Genomic DNA, 27,527 nt, shown 5'->3' on the forward strand with positions numbered 1-27,527 from the left:
TTTAGCCAGCTGGCTTTAGCTATAGGTCATCAATCCCTACCTTTAGCTTACTGTAATGGGGCAGACTTCACACACTCAGTACATATGTGTTGAGTGTTTACTCTGAACCAAAGAGGACAGAGGTTGTAATCAACAACAAATAAAGTGTCCTGGGGGAAATGCTGCCAGACACAGAGGAGCCACCTCTGTGGGCCATCGCACTTGCTCCACTGGCTGCACACCTGCTCTGAAATCGATTTGTGGGACCAGCTTGGCCAGTGGAGTTAATCCTAGTGCTTGCCATTGACTCAGTGGGAGTGAGGTGTTCATGCTACAAAGTTGCATCATTTTCCTGAACCCGCTCCACCCAGTGTTAATAGCTTCTTCCCAAACTGAATCATCAAATCCGGGTTACTCAGACTGACCCTTCCCAACAGAGTCTGTTGGGATGGATAAAGTAGACCATGTTGGTGGTCTTTTGGACATTTCATCCTATAAATCAGCCTCCCCACGTGCACCTGGTCATAATAATAATAACAGGTAACATTTATTGAGCACTTACTATGTTTCAAGCCCAACACCTCCACTTTATAGCTATTTGGCCGTGGACAAGTCATTTTCTGTATGAGTTTCCTGTGGCTGCTGTAACAAATGATCACAAACCTGGTGGTTTAAAACAACCTAAATTTATGCTCCCACAGTCTGGAGGCTGAAACCTGTATCACTGGGGCAAAATCAAGGTGTCGGCAGCGCTGCACCCCCTCGGAGGGCTCTAGAGGAGAATCTGTCTCTGGCCTCTTCCAGCTTCTGGTGCCTCCAGGTTCCCTTGGCTTGTGGCTGCATCACTCCAGTCTCTGCCTCTAGCTTCACATGGCCTTCTCCTCTGTGTGAAGTCTCTCTCTGTCTCTCTCTCTTTTTTTCCTTTTCTTTCTTTTTTTTTCCTTTAGGCGCGCCACAAGGCTTGCGGGATCTTAGTTCCCTGACCAGGGATTGAACCCATGCCCCCTGCAGTGGAAGTGCGGAGTCTTAACCTCTGAACCGCCAGGGAAGTCCCCCTTCTCTCTCTTATGACACCTGTGATGGCATTTAGGGCCCACTCAGATAATCCAGGATGATCTCTCCATCTCAAGGTCCTTAATCACATCTGCAAAGACCCCTCTTCCAAATCAGGTCACATTGAGGGCCTCCAGGGATTAGCGCCTGATCTCTTTGAGGGCCATTACTGAGCCTACCACACTTCCCGTCTCTGAGCCTCAGTTATCCCACCTGTAAAATGAGGACAGTAATAATGGTAACTACCTCTCAGGGCTCATGTGGGGTTTAACGGGTTAATGTAAATCAGGCAGTTGGTGACTTGGCAGGCAGGCAGCCCTCAATGAATGGCGTGGTTATTACGAGTCGATTTCTTGAGTTATTTCTACCCAGGACTGGCAATTGTGGGGGTAATTGATTCCAGTGATGTCACATCCCCAACTGCCAGGTTTTCAGCAGGATTAAATGTGCCAAATTGGCTTTGTTGAGCCAACTCCCCTGGGTGTGAAGAGCTGCCATGCCAACCCGCCTTGCTGTTTCGCGGGGCCCGTCTGCCGCTTCTCCCTAATTAACGCAAAGGCGACACACACCAGCAGGCCCACTCCCTGCCATCCCAGGAAAACAGCACCGCATACTACAGCTAAATATTTGAACTTTTTTTTCAGTTGCTGCATGAACATAGTATTTGGGGCATGTAAACAGCACAGAGTAAAGGGAGAAATGCCACCTCGTCTTCTACCTATAGGGGCAGCCTCAGGGGAAAAAATGCTATAAGGAAACCCAACCATGTCACTGACAAAAGACAGTGTCACAACAAAGTACCATTGCTATTAGTAGCTCTACCACTTCCAGCTGTGTGACCTTGGGCAAAGAACATAATCTCTCTGAGCCTTGGTTTCCTCATCTGTGAAATGGGTATCCTAATAGCCCCTCCTTCAAAGTACTGAGAACATTCAAGGAGATGGCACCTAAGAATTTAAGGATCCACCTGGGACACAGGTTGGCGCTCGGTATATGTCACATGGGGATGCTGAAGGTGAGGACGTTGATGGTTCTAGAAATGCCCTCCCCAGCTCTCAGTAATTCTGGGTGGAAGTAGAGTGAAAGCACCCAGGCCCACCTCTCAGGGTACCCAGGATCTGGTCCTGACTCTTGTTGACTGGTTTCCAGACTCTACTTCCCTTTGTGAGCCTCAATTTCCCCATGTGTTGAGTGAATGGGTCCAGCATGATGATTTCAAAAGCCCCCTTTGGTCGGGGGGAGGGATAAATTGGGAGATTGGGATTGACATACACACACTGCTATATATAAAATAGAGAACTAATAGGAACCTGCTGTATAGCACAGGGAACTCTACTCAGTACTCTGTAATGGCCTATATGGGAATAGAATCTAAAAAAGAGTGGATGTATCTATATGTATAACTGATTCACTTTGCTGTACACCTGACTAACACAACGTTGTAAATCAACTATACTCCAATAAAAAAATTTTAAAAATAAAATAAATAAGCTAAGCTGAGGCCATTAAAAAAAAGTCCCTTCTACCTCCTAATTCCACTAGTGGCTCTCGGGGTGTGTCCCTCACTCCTACTGCCCCCTGGCAGCTGGCTTTGCTGCAGGACCCAGGCCAGTAACTTTACTGTCCCAATGAGTGTGCAGTGGAGGCACACCTCGGTGGACAGGACGAGTGGCAAAGCTTTTCTCGGGGACAAAGGCTCCTGAAACTCAATAGAGGAGTCTGGGAACATCCCAGGTGCTGCTCAACAGAGGTCGCACTGAAGTTTTAGGAACCCGTAGTGCACACTGTCCAGGTTCCGCGGGAAACCTCTCCAGCAGAGGTGTGGCCCTCTAGCCCATGTCCCCACTCCCCCCCGACTATGAGGACATAGTGCCCCACTTGCCATAGTTTCATTCACCCACTCTCTAGGTATTTATTAAGCACCCACTGTGTACCAAGCAGTAGAGCAGAGGCTGGGACACACAGCAGGAACCAGATAGCCAGGTCCCTGGCTTTCATGAAGTTCACGGTCTAGTGTGGGCAGGATGTTAGTTTTTAAAATTATTTCTTTAACACTGCAGTGAACACTATGGAGGAAAAATCCAGTGTGTTCTGAGGCCAGGTGACCTGATCCAGTCAGCGGGGCTGGGGGAGGGCTTCTCAGAGGAAGGGGCATTTACACCAAGACCTGAAGGATGAGGAGAAGTTAGAAGGGGAAACAGCCTTCTAGGCAGAGGGAACAGCACAGCAGAAACACTGGCCGTGAGACTTAAAGAAAAGGCTAGTGTGCTTGGTGGAACTGGCCAGGGCCCAGACCGTGCCAGGTCCAGCGGCTTGTTCATGGTGTGGCTTCACGTGGAAGGAGAGGGGGAGCTGAGGAAGCCTCAAGGTTAAGCACAGAAGGGAGCTGCCCGACACCATCCACCAGTCACCTTGAACTTAGGGACTTAGGAAGTGGAGACTCTCTGCCATCCAGGCATGGCCAGTGGGTGCCCATGTTTGGGAAAGGCATGGAAAACACAGGAGTGGCTTGAGGCCCCATCTCAGTGGACTGTGCCCAGATCTGACAGCCCAGCAGGATGGAACCGGCATGGGCTCTGGGGTGGTGAGATCTGACTTACACCATACAGGCCAACCACACTAAGCTTCAGTTTCCCCATCTGAAAAGTGGAGTTGTGATAACCCATAATTCCTAGAGACACTGAGGACAAGGGGAAGTCACACAGGACAGTAGATGTTCAGTAAGTGCTAAGCAGGTGCTGGCCAAGTCTTCTCTTCTTTGCCGCTTCTGTTTCCACCTCCACATGCTGAGGCCACCAGCTGCTCTCACTAGAGACACTGGCTCTGCCACTTACCTCATTTGGGCATGACCTCTCCATCTCTGGGCCTCAGCCCCCCATGTAAACAGAGGAATTTGGATGGGGTGAACTCCACCACACTGGCCCAGGTGGTTTTCCAGCTGTGGTGACGTCAGATCCAGCAGGGGGAACTTGTCACAGAGATGTGTTTTGGGGCCTGAGCCCCCAGAGGGAGCTAGGGAAGAACCTCTGACATCCCTTCCCCAGCTGTTGTCATGGTCCAAGAATTACACTTGGATCCTAAAAGCAAGGGTCTCATACACCACCTGTTTTCTAGAAAGTGTGCCATTTGCACGTCGTGAGGCCTGTCTTCAGAAGTTCAGCCGTGGGAAACCAGCCCGAGCGCTGAAAGATCAGAGTTAAAACAACCACGTTAATCCATGCCCCTGACATACCGCCCAGAACAGCATTCTTTTGGAATTCTCTTGTGAATGTGGGCCACAGCTGACTGCCAACCTGCCTGGGGAAAGGAGTGTTTGAATAGTTATTTTGTTTTCTTGTGGTTTCTCTTGCCAATAACACATGGAAATATCCATACCCACAGTGTGATGTGTGCTGTAGAATGATGATGATGATGATTTATATTCCATGACCTGACTTTTTACATTAAAAAGTTGAAACAGAAAAAAAAAAAATCACACATTGAGATGGTTGTACAATATTATGAATATACTTAATGCCACTGAACTGTACACTTAAAAATGGTTAAAGTGTTGATTTTTATGTGTATTTTACCCCCAAAAAAGTCATGTATTAAAACAAAAAGAATTGTACTTTGAGCAATGCTGCTCTAGACAAGTCCGTGTATGGGAGTACTTCCTGCTGACTGAAAAATTATTTAAGCAACAAGACTCTATTTTACCTTCTAAAAAGGAATCCCATTGTATGTATAGATCACGTTTTCTGTATCCATTAACAACTCTGTACTGTACACGTAAAGATGTTTTAAGAGGGTAGATCTCAGGTTGTATGCTGTTTTACCATAAAAAATAGGAAAAAGAAAAATCTTAAAAGAAAAAAAAAAAGGAATCCCAAGCTATGGGGTGGGGTCCCACTTGGTGGGTTAATTCCATATTTGACATTACCATCAAGGACTAGATTCTTCTGTTCCTGCCCTGCGAAGGTCACGGTCAGCTGTGTCAGGGGCTTCCTCCCGGAGAGGAGGGCCGCAGCAGTACCACAGGTCTCCCACAGACCCAGTAAAACCACCCCTACCCCCAGGAGATGTGCCCTTAAATGTCATTGGGCAGGACTGGGCCCCAAGCCCACCGCCAGCCCAGTCAAGGGCATGGCTTCATCATAGCTGACTTAGACAAATCAGGATTTACTCCTGAACCACACGCAGAGAGGAGTAGACACCCCACCCCAATCAGTGTGCAGCTCAAGCAGGGAAACTGGGAGAATGGCTATGTGTTTATCAACTGGTGGTGAGCAAATTAGTACAGGCAGATCTCACTCTACTGCACTTCACAGACACTGTGTTCTATACAAATGGAAGGTTTGTGGCAACCCTGTGTCAAGCGAGTCTGTCGGTGTCATTTTTCCAACAGACTTTGCTCATTTCATGTCTCTGTGTCACCAAGACACTGGTAATTCTCACAATATTTCAAACTTTTCCATTATTATTATATTTGTTATGGTCATCTGTGACCGGTGATCTGTTTTTTGTTTCTCGGGGTTTCTTTTTTAGGCCGCACTTCGGCGAAACATGTGGGATCTTAGTTCCCAACTAGGGATCAAACCCGCGCCCCCAGCATTGGAAGTGCAGTCTTAACCACTGGACTGCCAGGGAAGTCCCTGATCGGTGATCTTTGACGTGAGTATTGCAAAAAGATCATGACATGCTGAGGCTCAGATGATGGTTGGCATTTTTTATCAATAAAGTATTTATTTTATTTTATTTATTTATTTTTTGGCTGTGTTGGGTTTCTTTGCTGCGCACCGGCTTTAGTTATGGCGAGCGGGGGCTACACTTCATCACAGTGTGTGGGCTTCTCATGGCGGTGGCTTCTCTTGTTGTGGAGCACGGGCTCTAGGCGTGTGGGCTTCAGTAGTTGTGACTCGTTGGCTCAGCAGTTGTGGCTCTCGGGCTCTAGAGCACAGGCTCAGTAGTTGTGGCACAAGGGCTTAGTTGCTCCGTGGCACATGGGATCTTCCCGGACCAGGGCTCGAACCCGTGTCCCCTGCATTGGCAGGCAGATTCTTAACCACTGCGCCACCACGGAAGCCCCAATAAAGTTTTTTTGTTTTTTTGGGTTTTTTTGCGGTATGCGGGCCTCTCACCGTTGTGGCCGCTCCTGTTGCGGAGCACAGGCTCCGGATGCGCAGGCTCAGCGGCCATGGCTCACGGGCCCAGCCGCTCCGCGGCATGTGGGATCTTCCCATACCGGGGCACGAACCCGCGTCCGCTGAATCGGCAGGCGGACTCTCAACCACTGCGCCACCAGGGAAGCCCCAATAAAGTATTTTTTAATTAAGATGTGTGTATTGTTTGTTTAGACATAATGCTGTTGCACAATTAATAGACTACAGTAAAGTGTAAATGTAACTTACATATGCACGGAAACTAAGAAATCTGTGTGACTCATTTTATTGTGGTATTTGCTTTATTGTGGGGGTCTGGAACTGAACCTGCAATATCTCCAAGGTCTGCCTGTAACAGTTTCTCAGCTCCTTCCCTTAGGAGAAAGGGAACTAAACCCAGCACTTGAGCAGGCGCTGTGCAGAAAACTGTCGGCATTAAGGCAATTATAACACGAACAGGTATCACTTGTCAAGTGCTAATCATGTGTCCAGCACTGGGTTGAGGCAGCTGTTAAACAAACCAGCACTACTATCCCCATTTTACAGGTGAGAAAATTGAAGCTCAGAGATACGAAATAATTCAGTGCTAGTCAAACAATTGAGTGCTAATAAAACACAAAACTGGGGCTCTGAGAGGCAGCCCCATAGCCCCAGGATCTTTGAGCTCACCTGTCTGCTTCTGCATCCTTGTCTTAGGGAGGGTAGGGAGCCCAGCTCAGCAGAGAAACCAGGGTGGTTGATGTGGAAACGCTGTGAAAACCCAGCGTAGGTAAATGTGCCTTGGCATCGCCACCTGCTGATTAAGTGGGGGCATTGCATGGCCTCCAGCACTGTCACGTTTCAGCTAATAGGGAGCTGCTCCCGTGTCATCATGCCACCTCCCCATTCCTGTTTTCTCCTCCCATGCCAGGACACCCAAAGACAAGTCCAAGAACAGCCCCAAGGAATGGTGCGCTGGCCCAGGGCCCAGTGTGTGCAGCGTCCACCTCGATGGTTGCCTGCCAAGGCTTTCTCTCCTAGTCCCCTGTGGGCCGTAGTCATCAAACTGTCACTAAATATTGAATATTGCTGAACTCTTTATATGGCCCAGCTGGCCCACATCTGCTGGCCTCTTTTAAGAGCTACATCTACAAGTCACAAGCTGCTGGAAAAGCAGACTGAAAAGAGATTTACAAGCTCTGGAGGCTGGGTGTAAATCCTGACCCTTGTCGTCCTTGCCGTGTGACCTCAAGAGAGCTGCTTGAGATCTCAGTCTCAGTTTCCTCATCCGCAAAATGCAGGCAGGAACCTCACATGTTAGAGGGAAGCTTAAACAAGAAACTACATCTAAAAGCATCTGACACATGGTAGGTATTCAAACAATGTTAGTCCCTTTATGTCTTTCTTTTTGTTGTCTTTCAATACCATCTTTCCCTTTCTCTTTTGGAGAAAAAGAAGGGACTCAAGCTGGGGGGAATCTACTCATTCATTCTCGACGAATATTTATTAAGTGCCTACATTGTGCCAGGCACTGGAGCCACAGCAGGGAAGGTAATGATCCCTACCCTCTCGGTGCTTCAGAGAGTGTTCAGGACCTGGAATCAGACAGAGCTGGGTTCAAGTCCTGGCTCTACCACCTACAAGCTGTGGTTCCTTGGGCAAGTGCCATCCCAGAAGAAGAGGCCCAGAGGCTATGGCCTGGGGCCTCAGGCTTCCAGGACCAGGCCAGTCAAGCCCTAGGCCCTTGATCCCAGTAGTGGAGCTTGTTTGGTCCTTTAAGGCCATTATACAGATGAGGCAACTGAGGCCCAGAGAGTGGAAGGCTCTTGCCCAAGAGGCACAAAATCAGGACCTGAAGGCAAGTCTCCCACAACACAATTCACATGTTTCTAAAGTTCCTACCACACTCAAGGAGGCCCATCAACAAGTATTTATTTATTGGGCTCTTTTGTTGTGTGGGCAGCTCTGGCTGGGTTGATCAGAGTGGGTGGCTGCTTCCCTTCTCCACTGGGGACACAATATGGAAGAGTGGCCATGACCTTGGCCAAAGGGGTTGGGACCAATCGGAGGCTGACCCTAGGGAATCTCACGCATGAGGCAGGGCAGATGCTGAGTAAACATGTGTCAGGTAAAGGGGGATGTAAGAGACAGTGCTCACCTGAGTAAAGGGGGATGTGAGAGACAGTGCTCACCTGAGATGCTCACCTGAGCTCACCTGAGGTGCTCTGCTGTTGGGCCCTCTCCATTTAAACCTTCATTTCCTCTCACAAGGGCAACCCTAGAAAGCAGCCCCGATGGTATTCTTTTTAAAAGCTAAACTGAGGCACAGTAAAATTTTCAAGACTTACTGATTTGAGTCAGGCAGCACCAAAGAAAAGGTGGTCGGGAGCGCTCCACCGGCAGAATCTAGGAGAGAGGTTTTTAGAAAGAAGATGTGAAAGCAAGGAAATCATTTGATTGGCTATTGCTTAAGGGGTTGCCTTGTTTGGGAACGCCTAGCTGGCTGTTGGTGATTGGTAAGTTTCATTTTCTCGGATTCAAGTGCATTGGCTCCGGCCTCGGTTTAGGTTGGCTTGCATAGGCTACGGAGGCATCAAGGGCCTCCCCAGTCTCACGGCCTCCTTTTTCAATTACTTTAACATTCTCATTTCACAGAGGACACTGAGGCACAGAGTGATGAAATGACCTGTCCAAGACCACATGACTAGCGTGGTGGAGGTTGCAGCAGAGGCCACACTGTTCAACCGGACATTATGCTGCATCCAGGAAAACAGAGAATGGAATAAAGGGAGGAAGGAATGAAGGAGAGAGTAAATGAAGACAAGAATGGGAAAATGAAAAGAGCATGAATCAAAGAGCGAATGTTTTCATTTTTTTAACGGAATAGTTGATACATAAGATAATACACGTAACACCTGCGAATTATAAAACACACTAAGAGAATGAACAGACTTGAACCCACCACTATCCTAAGACAATAGAAAGTTACCAATAACTCGTCCCTACTGACGCCAGCGGTTCTGCGAGCTGGCTGCACGTCGAAAGCACCTGGGGGGCTTAGACAACCACTGATACCCTCAGGGAGCTTGATGGGATTTGTCTGGAGTTTGGTTTGGACATCTGGATTTTTAAGAGCTCCCGAGATGATTCTCATGCGCAGCCAGGTTTGAGAACCACTGGCTTATAATCACCTCCCCTATCATATCCCTCTGATTTCCCCCCATCCTCACCTTTATCCTGAATTTGGTGTAGTGAATGGATTCTTTTCCTCTTTCCTTGCCTGTTTCCAGGACTAGCGACGTTTGCGATTGAGCTCCCGCCCATCACGCGGGGGCACCAGAGAAAAACACAGCCTTCTTTTTCCTCTCTGCGCGTCTAGTAATCGCGCTGCAGGAGGCTTGGCCCTCGCGGCGCTCCGTCGCCGACCCGTTGCCCCGGCAACGAGCAGGATAACGGCCGGCGTAGGTGCAGCTCTGCCCGGAAGGGTTGCGGCGGGCCGGGCCGGGCTCGGTTGGGACATGCCGCAGCTCGGGCCGGGACAGCCTTCGAAAATTCCGGGGCGCAGAGAAACGTAAGTCGGGGGTTTGGGCTCGGCCGGGGGCCGGCTTTGAGGCCGGGACCGTCAGAGCCCCGCTGCAGTCGGCCCCGCGCTGGCGGGAAGCGCGCCCGCCGTCGCGGGACGCGATCGCAGGGAGCCCGGGGGTTTGGCTTCCCGTTCTCACTCTGCTTCCCGCGCGCTCTGGGTCCGACACTTTCCTCTGTAACCGCTTTTGTTACAGAGGGATGCGACTTTTTCAGGGAGCAGCCCAGCTTGTTGGTGGCAGATCCGGGACCGGAATCTTAAGTTTTCTGACTCCTGGTGCAAAGATCTATCCGCGGGCGGCTCACAGGGCAAGGAAAACAGTTTGTCAAGCCTGCCACAGTCTGAAGACAGATCATAAACTGGCAGCCTCAGGCTAAACTCGGCCCATAGACGCAGATCATTTTCCTTCGGGATCGGAGGACTCTGAGTTTGCTTATTCAACAGAAGCTCCTTAAGCATTGTCACAGCCAAGCACTGTGTAGACCTTGCACATAGGGCAGCTTTTGGACCAGGGGAAAAGGTGTCCGGAGTGAGACTGGTTCTGCTTTCAAGTTTCCAGCTATGTCCCCAGATTACTCCTTGACCCATGCAAATTGATTCCTCTCTCTGGGTGGTGGTTTCTCCATCCGTAAGATGAGGGATCTCCCTCCATGCTAATCCAGAACACTTCCAGATGTGACACCTGGATTGGGCCACTCTCTGCGGGTTGCCGAAGCCAGGGCATGTTGGTCCCAACAGGCAGCCTCTTGCAGTCTACAGAGCCCGGGCACTCATCTCAGACTAACATGAATTAGGATCCCAGCTCTTTTATAAATTTCCTCCACTTCCTGGTTTTGTGATCTTGAGCAAGTCATTTTACCTCTTTGAACTTAAGTTTTCTCACCTGCCAAAAAATGGGGCGATAGTAACAATGAAAAAGATCGTATATGTCAAGGGCTTGGCACACACAAGTATTCCTTAAATTATTATCTATGTTACCTTAGGCAGAGCATAGAAGTCCCCAGTGTACTTGTCCAGCGTTGCCAGGACTGGTTCTCTGTCTCTGTCTGCAGTGCCCTTCATGATGTCTGGCTCACAGCCCAGTGCAGTCCACGCTTATTTAAGTAGATGATTTGCAGTCCTGATGACAAGTCGTTTTTAAAATACTGGTGCCTGGGGGCCTACACTAAGACTTTTTGATTTAACTAGTCTGGCGTGGGGCCCAGGCTCTACCAGGCGATTCCAGTGTTCAGCCAAGGGGTGAGGATCACGCATTAAAGGGATGAGGGGTTGCAGCAGGCTCATTTTCTTACCACTGCTATTCTCCTCAGATGGCACTCCCCACGCTGCCCTCCTCCTGGTGCAGCCGGAGGCTCCCGGATCAGCAGGCTGCACGACAGCAACGCCGGGAGCAGGAGGCCCAGCTTCGGCAGCAGTGGGATCAGAACAGCCGCTACTTCAAGGTGTCTGACATCTGCAGCTCCAAACAGGCAGAATGGAGCTCCAAGGCCTCCTACCAGAGGAGGTAATTGTGTGGTGACCGCCATCAGTTAGGGTTGAGGGCCACTTGCTGTCAGGAGATGTGACCTTAAGGACCTGGGGGAGTGTGGCTGGACAGCATGGATTACCTGCACAGTGATGTCTTTCCAACTGGAAATTGAAAAAAAGATCATCAGTGAAGTAACGAATTCGCACTGAAAAAGATAAAATGAGAAATGTATGTAGAATGTGGAAGTCTCCTTCGTAACCCCATACCCCCAGGAGAGAACCACAATGAACTGTCTGGTGCATATCCTCCCATACTCTTCTCCATTTGTGTTTGTGTGTAAATATATATACACATATACACCCATTTTCTGTAGAAATGCATGTAAAAACATTGAAGTTAAAAGCATAGGTTTTAGGGGCTTCCCTGGTGGCGCAGTGGTTGAGAGTCCGCCTGCTGATGCAGGGGACATGGGTTCGTGCCCCGGTCCAGGAAGATCCCACATGCCGCGGAGCGGCTGGGCCCGTGAGCCATGGCCGCAGAGCCTGCGCGTCCAGAGCCTGTGTTCCGCAACGGGAGAGGCCACAACAGTGAGAGGCCCGCGTACCGCAAAAAAAAAAGCATAGGTTTTGGAGTCAGACAGACCTAGATAGAAACCCTGACTGTGTCACTTGCTGTATGAATGAGCTCAGTTTCCTCATCAGTGAAGTGGGGCTAAAACAGAACCTACTTTATAGGATTTATGTGATGATTAATATAAAACCGTCCGGGTATGTAGTACCTGGTACACGGTAACTGCTCAAATAATATTAGCTGGTACCGTTAGCACGCGCATATATAAGCCCATTATACATTGTCTTCTTGCAAAAACAAGATTCTATTATGCGTAGTGGTTCTGTCACCTCTGTTCACTTTGGCTGGAAGAAACCTTCCCGGGTCACCACATTCTGTTTGCCTCAGCCTCTGTCACCCACACAACCAGCTACGTGTTCCCTGTGCGGCTGTAGCACATCTGGTTGATGGTGGCTCCTTCTTACCCAGCATGTACGCCTACCAGCGGGAGAAGATGAAGGAGGAGGGGAGGAAGCATCTGGAGGCCCGACGGCAGAGACTCAGGCAGCTTTTGGCGGAGGAGCAGGACCTGCTGGCCAGAGAACTGGAGGAGCTGAGGCTGAGCATGAACTTGAGGGAAAGAAGAATCCGGGAGCAGCACAGGAATCTGAAGTCAGCCCAAGAGGAGCAAAGGAAACTGGTAAGTAGCTTTTTAGGAGGCTGCAGAGCGGGAGTCCCCAGCCTGTCAGTGATGCCACGTGGGGTCCCCTCGGGGGCTCTGACCTGTTGAGACGGCACTTCACTCCAGAGCCAGTCGGGAAAAGTGCTTACTCTGAGTTGTTCTTTATGTGTGTTTTCCATGAGTCATCTCTATTCTCTTTGGCCCCTTAATCATTACATCTGAGTCCTTTTTCTTTATTCTAGTTATCTGGTCCCACAAAGGGCTGGGAGTGGTATATTTTATCTTCCAAAGTAGTCGTGTGCGATGGTGAGCCCCAGAACTCTGTTTTTAAGCCTGTTGCATATTTTGAAACAGATCTTTAGTATCTAGGACCCATCTGTAGCATCAGATTTGGGCCCCCTTTTGTCACCATTATAAGAGTCATTTGTCAGCACTGTGTGCTTCCAATCAGGTGTCTGGCTCCCAGCGCCGTGGGTGTGAGGCATGTGGGAGGTCTGAAGGGCAGGCACAGTGCCAGGTGCCAGTGGAGGAGCTCTTAGCCTGAGCTGACTTCTATTGTGGGTTATCCAAAATGTGGACAGATTGGAAAAGTGACATCAGGCTTCCCTCTTTGTGTTTTCTTGACAGATTGCTGAACAGCTTTTGTATGAACACTGGAAAAAGAACAACCCCAAACTTCGAGAGGTGAAAACCAAGGAGATCCTTCTGTTGATTTGCCTAAGTAGATGAAGTCATGTTTCCCATCTTGTTTTTAAGCTTGCATCTTGTGCTGGGGTGAAACAGAGATCACTCCAGCCACCTTGAAAAGAAGCCCCACACAGAAGATCTGGGTCATTCGGTTAACAGCTACAAGTGGCTGTGAGGTTGGGACATCTGATAGGGAGGGGGGACCCCAAGGGCAGAGGCTGTGTAGGCAGAAGGGGCCACCTTGGACGGCCTCATACGGTCTTCCCCTGGAAGTGCTGGGGAGTGCCTGCGTGATTTTAAGCAGGGGTGCAACAGGGTCCCAGGTGCATTTTGGGGAGCAGCAGCTTTGGCAGTAATGTCGAGGTGGGGGGGGAAGGGGTGATGTCAATTGAGGGGTTGCTGCCGCAGCCCAGGCAAGTAATGGTAAAGGTCAGAAATGGGGTGGCAGGAGAAAGGGGTACAAATCCACAGGCTTCGGGGCAAGGAGAGAGCGGGGCGTCTTGGCTGGGGTGACATCATTTAGCAGAGATTGGGCTAGAGGGAGAGAATCCCATGAAGGATATAATTAATTAGTTTCAGTGTATAGTTTGTGTATCTACTTGGTGTGTTCACTTGTGTGCTCATAACTTCATGTAGAAATTGCCAGTCACAAGTACTAGAGCATCTGGCTGCTCTGCAGTGCTGTGCGGTTAGTGCTAAACCCGGGAGGACTCCTCTCCCCAGCCATTTGTAGATTTCAGTGGCTCCTCCAAAGTCATGTACTCAGATGTTTATTCAGAACATTCAAGTTAGTTGCAAAGGTTTACATGTGTGAGTTGAGGAAGAAATTTAAAACTTTTATAAACAATTTCCCAAACAAAAGCTTTTGGACAGTGGTACAATTCATTTTCTGATCCAAAAGATTGTTTAAACCCAAATCTCTTATTAATTACCCCAAATTTGTTGCATCTATTGATACAGGTAGTGCATGTTTTTACAGCTGCTCTTTTGCAGAGGGAGTACTGGGGAGCCAGGCCAAAGGTTGAGTCTGTTCCTCATCCAGCTTCTGCCCTGGGACCTGGCAGGCTTTAGACCTACCAGGGTGGCCTTTGAGATTAGATTTCCATTTCAGTGTCTGCTGACCTGTTCCGGCTCAGCCCCAAGGGTACTGGAAGAAAAGTTTGTTACTTTTTTCCAATTCTTGACATGGTTTAGAATTGACTGGTCCTTTGGTTTTCTAATTGACTTGTAATCAGACTGTATATGTTGGGGTCACCATGCACTTACTTAAAAGACACCTGGCCACATTCCAGGCCATGACACTGTACTCGGCAGTGAATATGTGTCCAATGAATCAGTTAGGAAGTTTATTCTCTGCCTTCTCGTCCTCAGATTGAATTGGAACTTCACAAGAAACATGTGATAAACTCTTGGGAAACACAGAAAGAGGAAAAAAAACAGGTGTGGTATGTGTTGGGAGACTGTCTCCATGTCTTTTTTTTTTTTTTTTGCGGTATGTGGGCCTCTCACTGTTGTGGCCTCTCCCGTGGCGGAGCGCAGGCTCAGCGGCCATGGCTCACGGGCCCCGCTGCTCTGCGGCATGTGGGATCTTCCTGGACCAGGGCACGAACCCGTGTCCCCTGCATCGGCAGGCGGACTCTCAACCACTGCGCCACCAGGGAAGCCCTGTGTCCATGTTTTTGAATTTGTTTCTTGTTTTCAATGTTAATGACTCCAATACAGGAATAGACTTTTTCTCGGTTTACTTAACACATGTTAAAACTGAATGTTTGCTGCTCTTATGCAGACAAGAATCCTACGTGATCACTCCCAGGGGCAGAGTAAGACAAGGCGTCCAGGGCTGGTTGATGGTAGACGCGACATGCATCCTTAAAGGTTGTTTCTGTTGCAGCACCCTCTTTTGATGTAATTTACGTCATAAGTCTCAACCTTGGTTTATAGCAGCAACTCTGGGGATAAAAGTCCACACCTCCGTGGACCCATTGCTTCACCTCTGGGTTCATTTTGGAAAGTGTTTTGTTGACTTGTGGAAGGGAAGGAACCCTGGTGTTCTTGAGCCCCTACTCTGTACCAGGCACTGTGCTGAGAGCCTCCCCAGCTTCGTCTCTGAGGGCAGCACCACTCCCGTGGTTCCCACAGTGAGAATCGAGCCCAGGAAGATGCACCTTTGCGTGGGCCACACAGCTGATAAGTGCGTGGCCTCCTCGGGTACAGATGTGTTGGAATGAGGAACGGGCCCTGAGGCCTGCTGACCGGTGGTGGGGAACTGGGTCTTTGCCAGCTCCATGCTACAGATACTCACCCCTAGGTCCCTTTGGCTCCATGCAGCAAGAAGCCGCCGAAGAGGAAAAGGAAAAACGGTATGAAAATGAATATGAAACGGCCCGACGGGAAGCGCTGGAACGGATGAAAGCAGAAGAGGAGAGGAGGCAACTGGAGGGTAAACTGCAGGCAGACGCGCTGCGCCAGCAGATGGAGGAGCTGAAGGTGAAGGAGATGGAGGTGAGGGCGAGCCCCGGCGCCAGGGCCTCCTCGCTCGCAGCTCCTTCTTGTTAGGAAACGGGCGTTTAAAAAGCTGCGCTAAACAGAGACCATATCCAGGGGGGCGATTCTAAGAAGGGAAACAACGCTGGGCTCTCCTTCTGACATGTGCTCCCACCTGTGGTTCTTTCTGTGCCCAGATTCTAGAGTGTCAACCGTCAGGAGATAACACGCGTCCCCTCCGACGTGTGTAGAGAGGCCTGCTGTCTGAGAGCCTCCCGAGTACTTGGATTTCAAGTGCTCTTAGTAGACTTGACTTAGTCTGATGATCCAGCACACAGCTCTCGCGGGAGACTAGCAGTTCGGGGGTCTCAAGGCATAAACCATGAGGATCTTTGGTCCTGGAAGCTGTTTTGAGAATACTGTGCACAGTTGCTCTGAGGGGCTAGATCTTCTCATGCAGGCGAGGGGAGCACTCCCCCCTTCCCCAGGCCAGAATGATTCAAGAACTAGATCCTTTGTGCCCACTGTGTATTCTAAGTGCCGAGCACTGGGCTGGCTGCTAGGGATACAGCTGGGAGCTGTATCGGGTCAGGGAGACAGATGTTTAGTTACAATAGGCTTGGAAAGTGCAGGGCCCTGTGGGAGCACGGGGCAGGGGTTCATCCTTGTTGGCAGGGTTGGGAAGGCCCAGCAAGATGAATGAGTGAGCTGGGCCAAGGGGCTCAGAGCCCCGGAGGTGGAAGGGGATCCTGGCCCCAGGTGGCCAGGCCACCCTTGTTGCGTCGTGTCTGCTGAGGGATGAAGGAACTCTGATTCTCATGCACTTACCTGGGCTTACCATCTTGTACCCATAGGCCACCAAACTAAAGAAGGAGCAGGAGAATCTGCTGAAGCAGCGCTGGGAGCTGGAGAGGCTGGAGGAAGAGCGGAAGCAGATGGCAGCCTTGTGGCAGAAGGCGGAGCTGGGGTGCGTGTGAGAAGGACCCCCAACCGCTTGCCTGCCTTCCCGAAGCGGGCGAGCCTCTCACTTTCTCAGACGTGCAGTGGTAACCCTGAAACCGAACGGGATACAATCTGCAGAAAGCAGCTGTCTAACCTCTGCTTAATTCTTTAGGAAACACTGAAGGCAACCCATATTTTCTCATTTCTAGACGCTTTTTGAGACATCAGTATAACGTGCAGCTCAACAGACGTACACAGCAGATCCAAGAGGAACTGGTAAATCTGAAGGGACAGCCTGGCGTTTCTTTCACTTTCTTTTGAAAAGCATGTTTTCCATTGCTTAGTAATGGGTGCATTCTCATAAGAAAACACCAAGTGAGATCCCCCCTTGACCAGCAGCCCCCGCAATCCCTGCCCCTCCCAGAGGTGTCTGTTTGGGTGTACATCTTTCTAGATATGCAGTTGACCCCTGAACCACGTGGGGGTTAGGGGTGCTGACCCCCACGGAGTTGAAAACCCACGTACTGCTCTCTCTGCCTCAAAAACGAATTGATAAATGACCCACTGAAGGGCAGGAAGCTAAAACAGTTTGGTTAGAATCAGGACTCAAACCCTAGTTCACTTCAGTCTACCTACGGTACTCTCTAGTCAAACACTTTTCCCACACTTAGTTAATTTAAAGATCTGTAAAATAAAAATACTAGTATATTTATTGAAAAAAATCTGTAAGTGGACTCACAGTTCAAACCCATGTTGTTCAGGAATCAACTGTATTTACATACACAGACATACAGGGAAGTGGTGAGTTTGGGGGGTTTTCAGTTTCATTTTTAAATGTACTTGAAGTGGCATTGCACAGCATAGTACCTAAGAGTACACCTCAGGCTTCCAGACCAGTGTTCTTAGACTGAGCTTGTTCTTTTTGACTAGCTGCTCGGTATTCCTTGCAAGTATTTTGATGGGCTCCCTCACTGAGACCAGACAGGAGAGTTGCTTTCCCACCCCAGTCGCTTTCCTCTTACGGCACAGCTGCAGTGAGCACTTTGTGCATATATCTCTGTGCATTTGTGTCTCTGTAGCTTATATCCTGTGAAGTGGAATTGCTGGCAAATTGTGTTCTAAAAAGCTGTGCTACCAGATGTGTCCGAGGGCAGAGATGAGCGTGTGGTGGCAGAGGGTCTCTCCCTGTGGGCAGAGAAAAGCTCCTGGGCCTCTGTGGCGTCTAAATCATCCCTACGTGATCACACCCTGCCTGCTCTGGAAACAGCCCATGTCTTCCCAGAACGCCTGCTTTCAGTGCCGAGGGGCTGGCAGAGCTGAGGCTGTTGCTACTGCAGGGCTGGGCACCGTGCCCACTGCACTTCCTCGTCCTTCCTCTAGGAGGCAGACAGGCGCATCCTGCAGGCGCTGCTGAAGGAGGAGGACGAGACCCAGCGTGTGCACCTGGCCCGGAGGGAGCAGGCCCAGGCCGATGTGGCCTGGATGAAGCGGGTCATCGAGGAGCAGCTGCAACTGGAGAGGGCGCGGGAGGCGGAGCTGCAGATGCTGTTGAGGTGAGAGGTGGCATCCCGGCCTCTACTTGCACCTCGATCCCCGCAGGTCAGCAGGTCGCTGTGAGGGTTGTCTGCTGTTGATGAAACTCCCATCCTTGTTCCTCTGTCCATCATTCGTGAGGAGCACATCTTTGCTAGTGGACCTGGCTTGTGGGGTGTTTCCCTCGGGTTATTTAAGGTGGAAGCCGTTAGGGTTTAGAGTAAGGATCTGTTCATCTGAGATCTTAGAAACTTGAAAGGAAATGGTTATAAATTATGGAGACATTGAATGCTTCTTAGGTCTATATGAATGGGTCTGGATCCTAAAACTTAATCTGGTAGATTGAAGTTCTGGAATAACAGGTAACACTTACTGAGCACTTACCGTGTGCCAGACACTGTGCTAAGTGCTTTACGGTCCTCCTCCTGTTTAATCCTGACATCCAGCCCAGTGCTGGGGTCACAGAGTACTTGGGTCACGGGGAGTCGAGGCAGTCACTCACTTGCCCCAGGCCACAGGGCGAGCTAGAGTGACCGCAGGAACATGGTGACAGAGCTCAGGCACTGGCGTGCCCCTCCTTTTCTCCAGCCCCAATGGTTTCATTCACTTCAGTGTTTAAATGTCCTGGATGCATGTCTTCACCAGTGCTTTTTGTAAGGAGATGGAGTGTTAAAAAAGGGAACTTAAAGTGCTTACGATAGTAATACTTTCTGTGAAGTTGTCCTTCCCTGTAATCTGCTGGAAGTTTATTTGGAGGTCGGCTGCACAGAAGGTGTGTGCTACCTGGTGCCTTGGAGCCCTGTTGGTTCTCTTCTACCACCGGTGGTGGTAAGGATCCAGCTGTCATCCTCTCTGTGTCTCCCTAGGGAGGAGGCTAAGGAAATGTGGGAAAAGAGAGAGGCAGAGTGGGCCCGCGAGAGGAGTGCTCGAGACCGGCTGATGAGCGAGGTAATCCGGGAGTGGGCGCAGGTGGCCGGGCGGGTGTCGGGTTGGTGACCACGTGCTGACCCTGCCAAATGTTCTGGGAACAGAGTCCCCTCTGGGCATTTTCAGTGGACTTTCAATATCATTATAAAAGTAATATACGCTTACTAGGAAAAAATTCAGTACAGAAAAGTAAAAAGTAAAAAAACAGTCACCATCTACATCATCTACACAGCCACTATTTATTTCCTTCTACGCTTCTGTTTCTATGGATGATGTTTTTTCTACATACTATACTGAGCTATTTGATTTCAATCATTTTATTATACTATTATATCTTCTTTGTAAATGTCATTTTGATGGCTGTGTAATATATCTTGTGGGGATACAGTAGTTTGTTTTTCCGTTTCCTTTTGTGGATCCATTTTTTTTCTGATTTTGAGCTGTTATATATTACTGCGGTGAACATCTTGGTGCAGAAGCCTTTTCCACATTTAGGATTTTTTTCTTGGAGTGCAAAACCAGAAGTAGACTAAGGAACATGACTGTTTTATTTGTCATATATAACTAGTGCATTATAAGACACACACCAATTCAAAGGAAATCTTTTGGGGGAAAAAAGGTCTTTATTATCCATGTATTGGAAGTTATCTTAAAGTGGTTTAAAATGGAAATTATATTCTGTGCATGCCAGCATGCTACATTTTAGAACCCATGGGAAATCCGGTCTCAACTGGTGCTTTTTCACTTTTGTGAATACCAGATACTCTCCAGCATCTTTTTATTTTTTTTCCCCCATTTAAAATGTTCCTCCTCTTTGTGGCCACTTTACATGTCCCCCCCCAGAGAGCATGACTGTTGGGTATGGCAGGTGGCTTCCTGCTGTTCCTGGTTCCCAAGTCCTGACCATCATGTGGACATAATCCTGCTCTCGCCAAGAATCAAACACAGCAGGTTTCTGCTGCTTTGAGCAGTAAATTTAAATCCACAAGGTTGGTGGGATGACCCAGACTCTGCCTCTGGCCATCTACGTGGCTTGTGATTTCTTACTTTTTCTAGAACTCACTGATAGGGAGTGAGAGTCACCTTGTTGCTATGTGTCTGTGCCCTGGGGACGGAGCTCCATCGCTGCCTGCTTTGATCTCTTTGGTGCTCGGCTGTCTCCATGCGCACAGTCCACGTGCACTCTGTGTGCGATGGGGACGCGTGGGAAACGTGGCCGATTGTTTGGACCGATCCCGTAGTCTGGGCTTGCCTTCCTCTTGGTGTATTTGGGCCTGAGGCTGAGGGTTAGGCTGGGTCTGGTCTCCATGTAGCTGCAGCTGCAGACTGTCCATGGCTGGTAGAACAGGCATCTGTTAAAGTCTAACCAAAATCTTCCCTCTTCCTTTCCGCTGAGGATAGGTTCTGACAGGAAGACAAAAACAAATACAGGAAAAGATTGAACAAAACCGACGGGAGCAAGAGGAATCCCTGAGACACAGAGAGCAACTTATTCGAGATCTTGAGGAGGCCAGAGAGTCAGCTCATCGTGAGAAAAAGGAGAGCGAAGAACTGAAATCGGCCAGGAAGCAGGAGCTGGAAGCCCAGGTGGGGCTGAGCCCTGGGATGAACGCACGGGCAGCAGGCCCTGCTGAGGTTCCTGCACCATCATGGCACGGGGTTCAGGGACCCTTGACTTATTTCCACAGCCTGGCCTGGACCTTGTCCGGGAAGCCCACGTTTGGGAGCTCAGAGCATCCCTTTTCATTTCCCACTGGAACCCTGACCCTCCTGGTTGTAGCTCCAGCCCCGCTCCGGGTCCTCTGTCTCCTGTGGGAACAAGGTTGCTGTTGCCGTTCCTTGCCTCTTTCCTGGCTGCATCTGCAAGCACCTGGCTCACTGGCCACAAGTCTCTTTTTATTCAATTCAGTGCCTAATAGTCAACACAGAAGGATCTTCCCAACACGTGGCTGCGTCCAGAGCTTTTTACAAGGTGCATTTTACCACACACATAACCTCTCCAGTACCATGGTACCATTCAGTACCATGAATGTCCTTCCCACGAGGGCACTGCCACCACTAGTGCTGAGCGCTGATGCTCCAGTGGGGGGACCTGAGCCTCTCCCTCTGGATCAGAGGCAGGGTTCTGCCCTGTGGCCCGTCCCGGGTGACTTTGCTCTCGGTGGCCAGGTTGCAGAGCGCCAGCTGCAGGCGTGGGAAGCGGACCAGCAGGAAGAGGAGGAGGAAGAAGAGGCGAGGCAGGCAGAGCAGCTCACAGACGCCCTGCTGCAGCAGGAGGCGAAGATGATGACCGAGCAGGGCTACCGGCCCAAGGTAGGGAGCGCAGCGGACGGCGCTACTGCTGTGCTGCTCAGCCTGGCCCTGCTCTCCCAGGCTGGCTTACAGCCCAGGGCGCAGGGCTGCTTCCCAGCAGCTCAGATTCTTCCTTGCTCCTCTTCTCGTGTGTTTCTTCCTTTCTCGACTGGTAGGGAACCTTGACACAGCGTCTGTTTCAGTCCTTCATTGGACCTCAAACAGCCCTTGTGGCAACTTTGCTCTGGCTTGGGCCGCTGCCCAAGGACTGAGGTCCTGACTGCTAAGCTGCGTGCCTGGCCACCCTGTTTGGGATAGAGAACAATCCAAGAAGAGCTTTGCCGTGGCTGGTGAGAGGTGAAGGCGCAGTGGTGCTGGGTCCTAACTGTCCAGACAGCAGAGCCCAGCTGACCGGGGTGACCAGGGGCTTGTTTCCCTTCCTCTCCTGCCCTCGGCACCTGCGGTTACCCATCCCTGTCATCTAATCCTCTCCTTCCTTCTTTCCCTGCCTCACGAACTACTTGAGTGACCCCCGATGCGGGGCATTGGGGGATCACAGACAAGCAGAGGCTATCACCCCTGCTTCAAGGGAGCTGATGACTAAAGCACCCAGGAACTGACTGAGGGCTCAGCAGGCGTGTCGCCTTTGTCCCTCCTTTAACAGGGCCACTCTGGCGTTCTAACAGAGAGGCCAGCTCCTCTGTGGTCAGAAACTCTGGGAAGCTGATGAAACAGAGCAGGTACCACACCTGCTGCAAAACGTCAGTGTCCTAACTGGCCAGGGATCTCAAGGCGCAGGGAACAGCATTTTCTAAACTTACTCCATCATGGATCAGTGAGTGTCTCAGATCGAGGTCTCAAAGAGCCACGTGAAATGTTACTTAGGGCTGGTACTTAAAAAAAAAAGAGGGCCTCATTTAGGGCCTAGGGTTAAAGACTTTTCAGCTCTAAATGAAAATAGCCATTTATACTGTGCTTGTAGCTCTTTCTTAAAATGAGATTAATTTCCAGCGCTCCAAAGACTGCTGACCTAATCAGTCTTATGTTTTCTTTCTCTTCTCAGCCTTATGGACATCCCAGAATCGCTTGGAACTGACTCTGTTGATACTGTAAGCACAGAGAGCAAGGTTGGTGAGGCCTCTGACATGCAGCCGCCAGACCGTTTTACGTGTTCTGTTGCAGCGTTCGGGTCACTGTAAAATAGTTCAGTGAGCCTGTTCAGTTCCACAGTTAAACAGAGAGAGGGTCTGGCCAGACTTTAAGCTGTGATGGATTTGCAGCATGCAGGACGCCCTTTCCTGCCTTCCTTATCCTAGAAAGGGGCTTCATAGTTAACACATTGACAGTGCTGTCACAGTCTTGTAATATGTTGATAAATAATGTAGATTCTAAGTCAATGCTCAGAGTTACACGTTGTGTTCCACGACAGGATACATGGTTTCCTGTTGTCTCACCCCTAATTGTCAACCTCCAGTGAGGACTCCAGCTAGAGATAGAGAAATTTTTCAGTTTTTAAAATTGCCATTTAAATTTAACTCTTCTATTGAAAACAAATTTGTGGGTCTTGGTACAGTTTATTAATTTCAGGATTTATTAATTTAGTTGTCCCAAAAGGATCACATCTTGTTTTATGGAAGAAAAGAACTATGAACCCTGAGACAGTCTGATGTCATCCATGGATGCTTTCTAAAAAGGTGGTGATAAATGAGTCTTTCCTCCTTAAAGAAGCATTTTGGTAGAATTTCCATAGAGCATTGCGTGGGGGCAGGGGGCGATGATCCCAATGTGTATGTAACTGAGCCTCAAAAAGGGACCTCAGAGGGGCTTCCCTGGTGGCGCAGTGGTTGAGAGTCTGCCTGCCGATGCAGGGGACAGGGGTTCATGCCCTGGTCCGGGAAGATCCCACATGCAGCGGAGCGGCTAGGCCCGTGAGCCATGGCCGCTGAGCCTGTGCGTCCGGAGCCTGTGCTCCGCAACGGGAGAGGCCACAACAATGAGAGGCCCGCGTACCGCAAAAAAAAGAGAAAAAAAAAAGGGGACCTCAGAAGGTCACCTGGTTGGCTAACCTTTTGGCATGACACCTTGGACCTCTAGTGTCAGCTATATGCAGGCTTCTGGGATTTATGTGCCCAGAGGAAGGGGCACTGAACCTGAAAAAACGAAATCAGACTCAACCACAGATCGGCCAAAAATCTGTCTTCCCACTGTTCTATCAATGTGACATAGTCCTAGATTTATCTCTATAAATAGCTGTAAGTTCCTTGCAGCAATAATCGTATTTTTATGACTTGTATTTTTTTTCATGTTCCTCCTCTGAGGTTTCAGTTTTCATTACATTGTGTTCAAGATTCCATATCTCAGTAAATTACAGCTAATTACAGGGCTGGGTTCCAGGTTATTAAAACAGTTTATTAAAAAATCCCGAGTCTAAGGGCTGCATTGCCTTTCACTTCCATTGTGCTGTAAAAACAAATTGAGCTGCGAACGGTATCCTTAATCTGTTTTTCACTTTCTTGTCTTACATTTCTTTGGATATGATCCCCTGAGCACCACTGTCATTATGTGTGCTCATATTTACTTCCCTTCTTTCAGGTGTTCATTAGTTGTGAAATAAAGTTCTGGTTTGACAGCATTGCTTCCAAGCTTTGTCATTGTTGCTTTTATTAATTGCTGCAAAGTGGGTTGTATAGAATGATAGGTTTTTTTGTTTTTGTTTGTTTTTTTGTGGTACGCGGGCCTCTCACCGTTGTGGCCTCTCCTGCTGCGGAGCACAGGCTCCGGACGCGCAGGCTCAGCGGCCATGGCTCACGGGCCTAGCCGCTCCGCGGCATGTGGGATCTTCCCGGACTGGGGCATGAACCCGCGTCCCCTGCATCGGCAGGCGGACTCTCAACCACTGCGCCACCAGGGAAGCCCAGAATGATAGGTTTTTACTGATTTAATCCACATCTCTTACAGGTTTGAATATTTTCTATCGTCACATTTTCTAGGTTATATTCATTTTTCTTGTGAAAGTGGTATTGTCTCTCATTTCCATTGGAGCCTCTCCTAAGTAGGCTACAGGGAATTATTAGCAGTCATACATTGTCCAAGCTCCAGGACAGAATCGATGTGGACAGAATTTTTTTTTTTCCGCCACGCCACGCGGCTTGTGGGATCTTAGTTCCCCGACCAGGGATTGAACCTGGGCCCTCAGTGAAAGCCCAGAATCCTAATCACTGGACCACCAGGGAATTCCCCCAGATTATCTGTCTTTTTGTTTTTTTGGCCATGCTGCATGGCTTGTAGGTTTACTGAATATTTCTTATTTCTTTGAGTTTTTTGTTTTTGAAGCCTGGCAGGAATCTTATTAGCATTAAAGATTACATTATATTGGTTCTACACACTAATATATTTAACTGTTTCCATTCTAAACTGGGCCTCAATCTTTGTTTCCAGATTTAGAGATTCCACTGTCTTACTGTTTCTGGCATAGCACATACTCTTCTTAGCTCTTATCTATTGATTGTGTTGTAGTTATATACGTACACATATATTGGTTTTATTGTTTTAAGCACCTTTTTCTACTGACTGTAAAATTAATAATTTATAGACATTCTATAGCAGATTCTTCTACAAGGTTCAATTCCTTTAGAACAGATGGTGTTGAAGCCATTCCTAACATGTTCTGTGTGTAAACGATTCTCACTCTTTTTGCTCCCTCAGCACATATCCTGTTTAGGGTGGATGCTCTGTGAGGCCTGGGGAAGTTAAAAAGCTGAACTAGAACAGGCACAGGAATCAAACAAGTGCATGGATAAGCAGGAGTCACTGGCGGGCACAGAGCCAGTTGTAACTCGTGGGACTGAAGGAACCATGTGTGCCATAAATATATTCAGTATATCCACATTTCCTTATGAATATAATGAATATTTTTTCACAATCTGGGTTTTTAGGTAGTTTTCAGTCTTCATAAAATATAAAGCATCATTATAATGCCTTCAAAAGCATTAACGTCAGCAGTGCCTGCTGACCTTGCCGAACTTCAGCCGTGAAGCCACCTGGAATTTTATTTTATGGAGTTTGACATTGTCGTGTCTTCATTTTAGAGGGTTTTTTACTTTCTGACTTAATGTTATCATCACTCAGAAGTTCTAAAAGGTAGAAAAAAAAATCTACCTCAAAGGATATAAGCATGTGATTTTTTTTTTTTTTTTTTTTGCGGTATGCGGGCCTCTCACTGTTGTGGCCTCTCCTGTTGCGGAGCACAGGCTCCGGACGCGCAGGCTCAGCGGCCATGGCTCATGGGCCCAGCCGATCCGCGGCATGTGGGATCTTCCCGGACCAGGGCACGAACCCGCGTCCCCTGCATCGGCAGGCAGACTCTCAACCACTGCGCCACCAGAGAAGCCCAGCATGTGATTTTTTAAGTTAATTTTTTATTAAGACTTTATACATAAGTATTTCATTTTTGGGGTGCTAATATAAATGGTATTAATGATGGTATTATTATTTATTCATTCTCATTTGGCTTCTAATTTTTTTCTTTTAAAAATGGTGTTTCTTGGACTTCACTGGCAGTCCAGTGGCTAAGACTCAGTGCTTCCAGTGCAGGGGGCACAGGTTCACTCCCTGGTCGGGGAACTAAGATCCCACATGCCATGTGGCAAGGCCAGAAAGTAAATAATAAAAATAGTGTTTCTATAAACATATGGACACATAACTTATGTTGCACACATTCAAGATTATCTCTGGCTAGATAGCTAGAAGAACTATTTCAGCCTTACAGTGATGATGATGGGAAAGCCTTGTTTTATGTTGTGACACTGTCCTTGTAGGGCTTTGGCACTCTTTTTCTCATTTTGGTTATTAGCTGACCTAAAAGACTTCTCTTTTGCTCATTTTTTTCCCCCTAAACACCCAATCCTCCATTTCTATGCAGAAACAATTATGGTAGAGAACATTGCCGTGTTGAGAGTTCCCCATGTGTGCGATTAACCAAGCCGTGTGGCACTGTCATTCATGCTGCTGACTTGTCACTCCTGAGACAAACTGAACAGCCTGGCTTACAGTTACCATACACATTCTTGACGATACAAGCGGGGTTCTTTGGGCACCTGTGCAGAGTTGCTTTGGCCTCTGCCAGCCTGTCAGGCCCAGGCACCACACAGGCCCTTCCTACATGATGTGAGCCAGGTCCCTGGCATCCAGTGCCATGTACACATCGATAACTCCTGGATCTGTATCTCTGGTCCTGACTCCTATATCTGCTAGCGCTCTGACATCTCCACTATATGTCCCAAAGATGCCTCAAATTCAGCACAACAAGAATAATCAAAAGATCTCTCCTAAACTCCCATCATTAAACGAAACAACAGCAACAGCCATCTGGCCCTCCTGTGGCGTTCTCAGATAAGTGAATGGCATCACCATCCACCTGCCCGCTGCAGGAGCCATACCCCAGGGCACTGAGTCCTGCTACTTTGACCTGAAATCGCTGAGTCCATCCACTTTGCTCCCTCTCACCACCATCTATCTTTCATCCCTACCACTGACTTCTGCCTGAAGTCACCCATCCACCTCACTTTTCTCTCCATTCTGCAGATCTTTTACAAACACACACCTGAAATGAAAATCTTCCACTGTCTTCAATGGTGTCCCTCTGCATTTAGGACCAAGACCCAAATCCTCCCCTGGCCTACCAGGCCCCACAGTGGCTAGCCCTCCAGGAGCCCTCCCTAAATGCACCAAGCTGCCCCCTAGCCCAGGAACATAAGTAACAATCAGACTGGAACAAAGATGTTCCTCACAGCATTAGTTAGAATAGCAAAAACTGATAACCTATATGTCCAACACGAGGAGGCTGTTTGAGTTTGGGGTATTATACAGTGAATTAAAATGAAATGGAATGCTTAAAATTTTCTGAAAATTCTGGAGAAATGTTCATGCTGTGTTAAAAAGCTGATCAAAAGCAATAGCTACGTAACTTCATTTTTAAGGAAACATACTATTACTTTGTGGGTATTTCTCAAAGTTGGGATAATGGGTATTTCTCATTTTGGGTGCTTTTCTATATTTTCCACAGAGAACATTTATAACCTTTGAAATGAGGGGAAAATGTTATTAAAAAAAACAAAGAAAAAGGCAAATACTAGATAATTAACAAAACTACAAGATAAACCCAAACTAAATAACCCAGCCTCTATTCCTTAAGGAGGTATTTCCTACCCTCTGGCAGGAAAAATTAAG

The 27,527-nt window shown here is 48.7% G+C and overlaps 1 protein-coding gene and 1 long non-coding RNA gene across 6 annotated transcripts; one reads left to right on the forward strand and one right to left on the reverse strand.

Annotated features, from left to right (window-relative positions):
* Positions 1–9,646, reverse strand: LOC137203766 (uncharacterized). Of its 4 annotated transcripts, none has more exons than XR_010933289.1 (4): positions 9,383–9,646; positions 8,501–8,558; positions 6,843–6,923; positions 1–4,214 (listed from the first exon to the last, which is right to left on the reverse strand). It is a non-coding gene; the product is annotated as an uncharacterized lncRNA (long non-coding RNA). The 4 variants fall into 4 exon arrangements; XR_010933287.1 differs by having other exon boundaries at positions 6,843–6,969; XR_010933288.1 differs by lacking the exon at positions 1–4,214 and adding an exon at positions 5,726–6,052.
* Positions 9,566–27,255, forward strand: TCHP (trichoplein keratin filament binding). 2 transcript variants are annotated; one of them, XM_067700541.1, is made up of 14 exons: positions 9,566–9,723; positions 11,046–11,239; positions 12,242–12,452; positions 13,062–13,118; positions 14,493–14,561; positions 15,450–15,623; positions 16,460–16,572; positions 16,757–16,823; positions 17,928–18,100; positions 18,947–19,028; positions 20,409–20,594; positions 21,177–21,320; positions 22,363–22,426; positions 25,005–27,255. In XM_067700541.1, exons 2-13 carry the CDS (start codon positions 11,046–11,048, stop codon positions 22,393–22,395), a joined length of 1,503 nt encoding a protein of 500 aa, XP_067556642.1. In that variant the 5' UTR covers positions 9,566–9,723; the 3' UTR covers positions 22,396–22,426; positions 25,005–27,255. The 2 variants fall into 2 exon arrangements, with proteins under 2 accessions (XP_067556642.1, XP_067556641.1); XM_067700540.1 differs by lacking the exon at positions 25,005–27,255 and having other exon boundaries at positions 22,363–23,941.
* The last annotated feature ends 272 nt before the right edge of the window (positions 27,256–27,527 follow it).

The sequence above is a fragment of the Pseudorca crassidens genome, chromosome 12 (assembly GCF_039906515.1).
Source record: "Pseudorca crassidens isolate mPseCra1 chromosome 12, mPseCra1.hap1, whole genome shotgun sequence".
NCBI lineage: Eukaryota > Metazoa > Chordata > Mammalia > Artiodactyla > Delphinidae > Pseudorca > Pseudorca crassidens.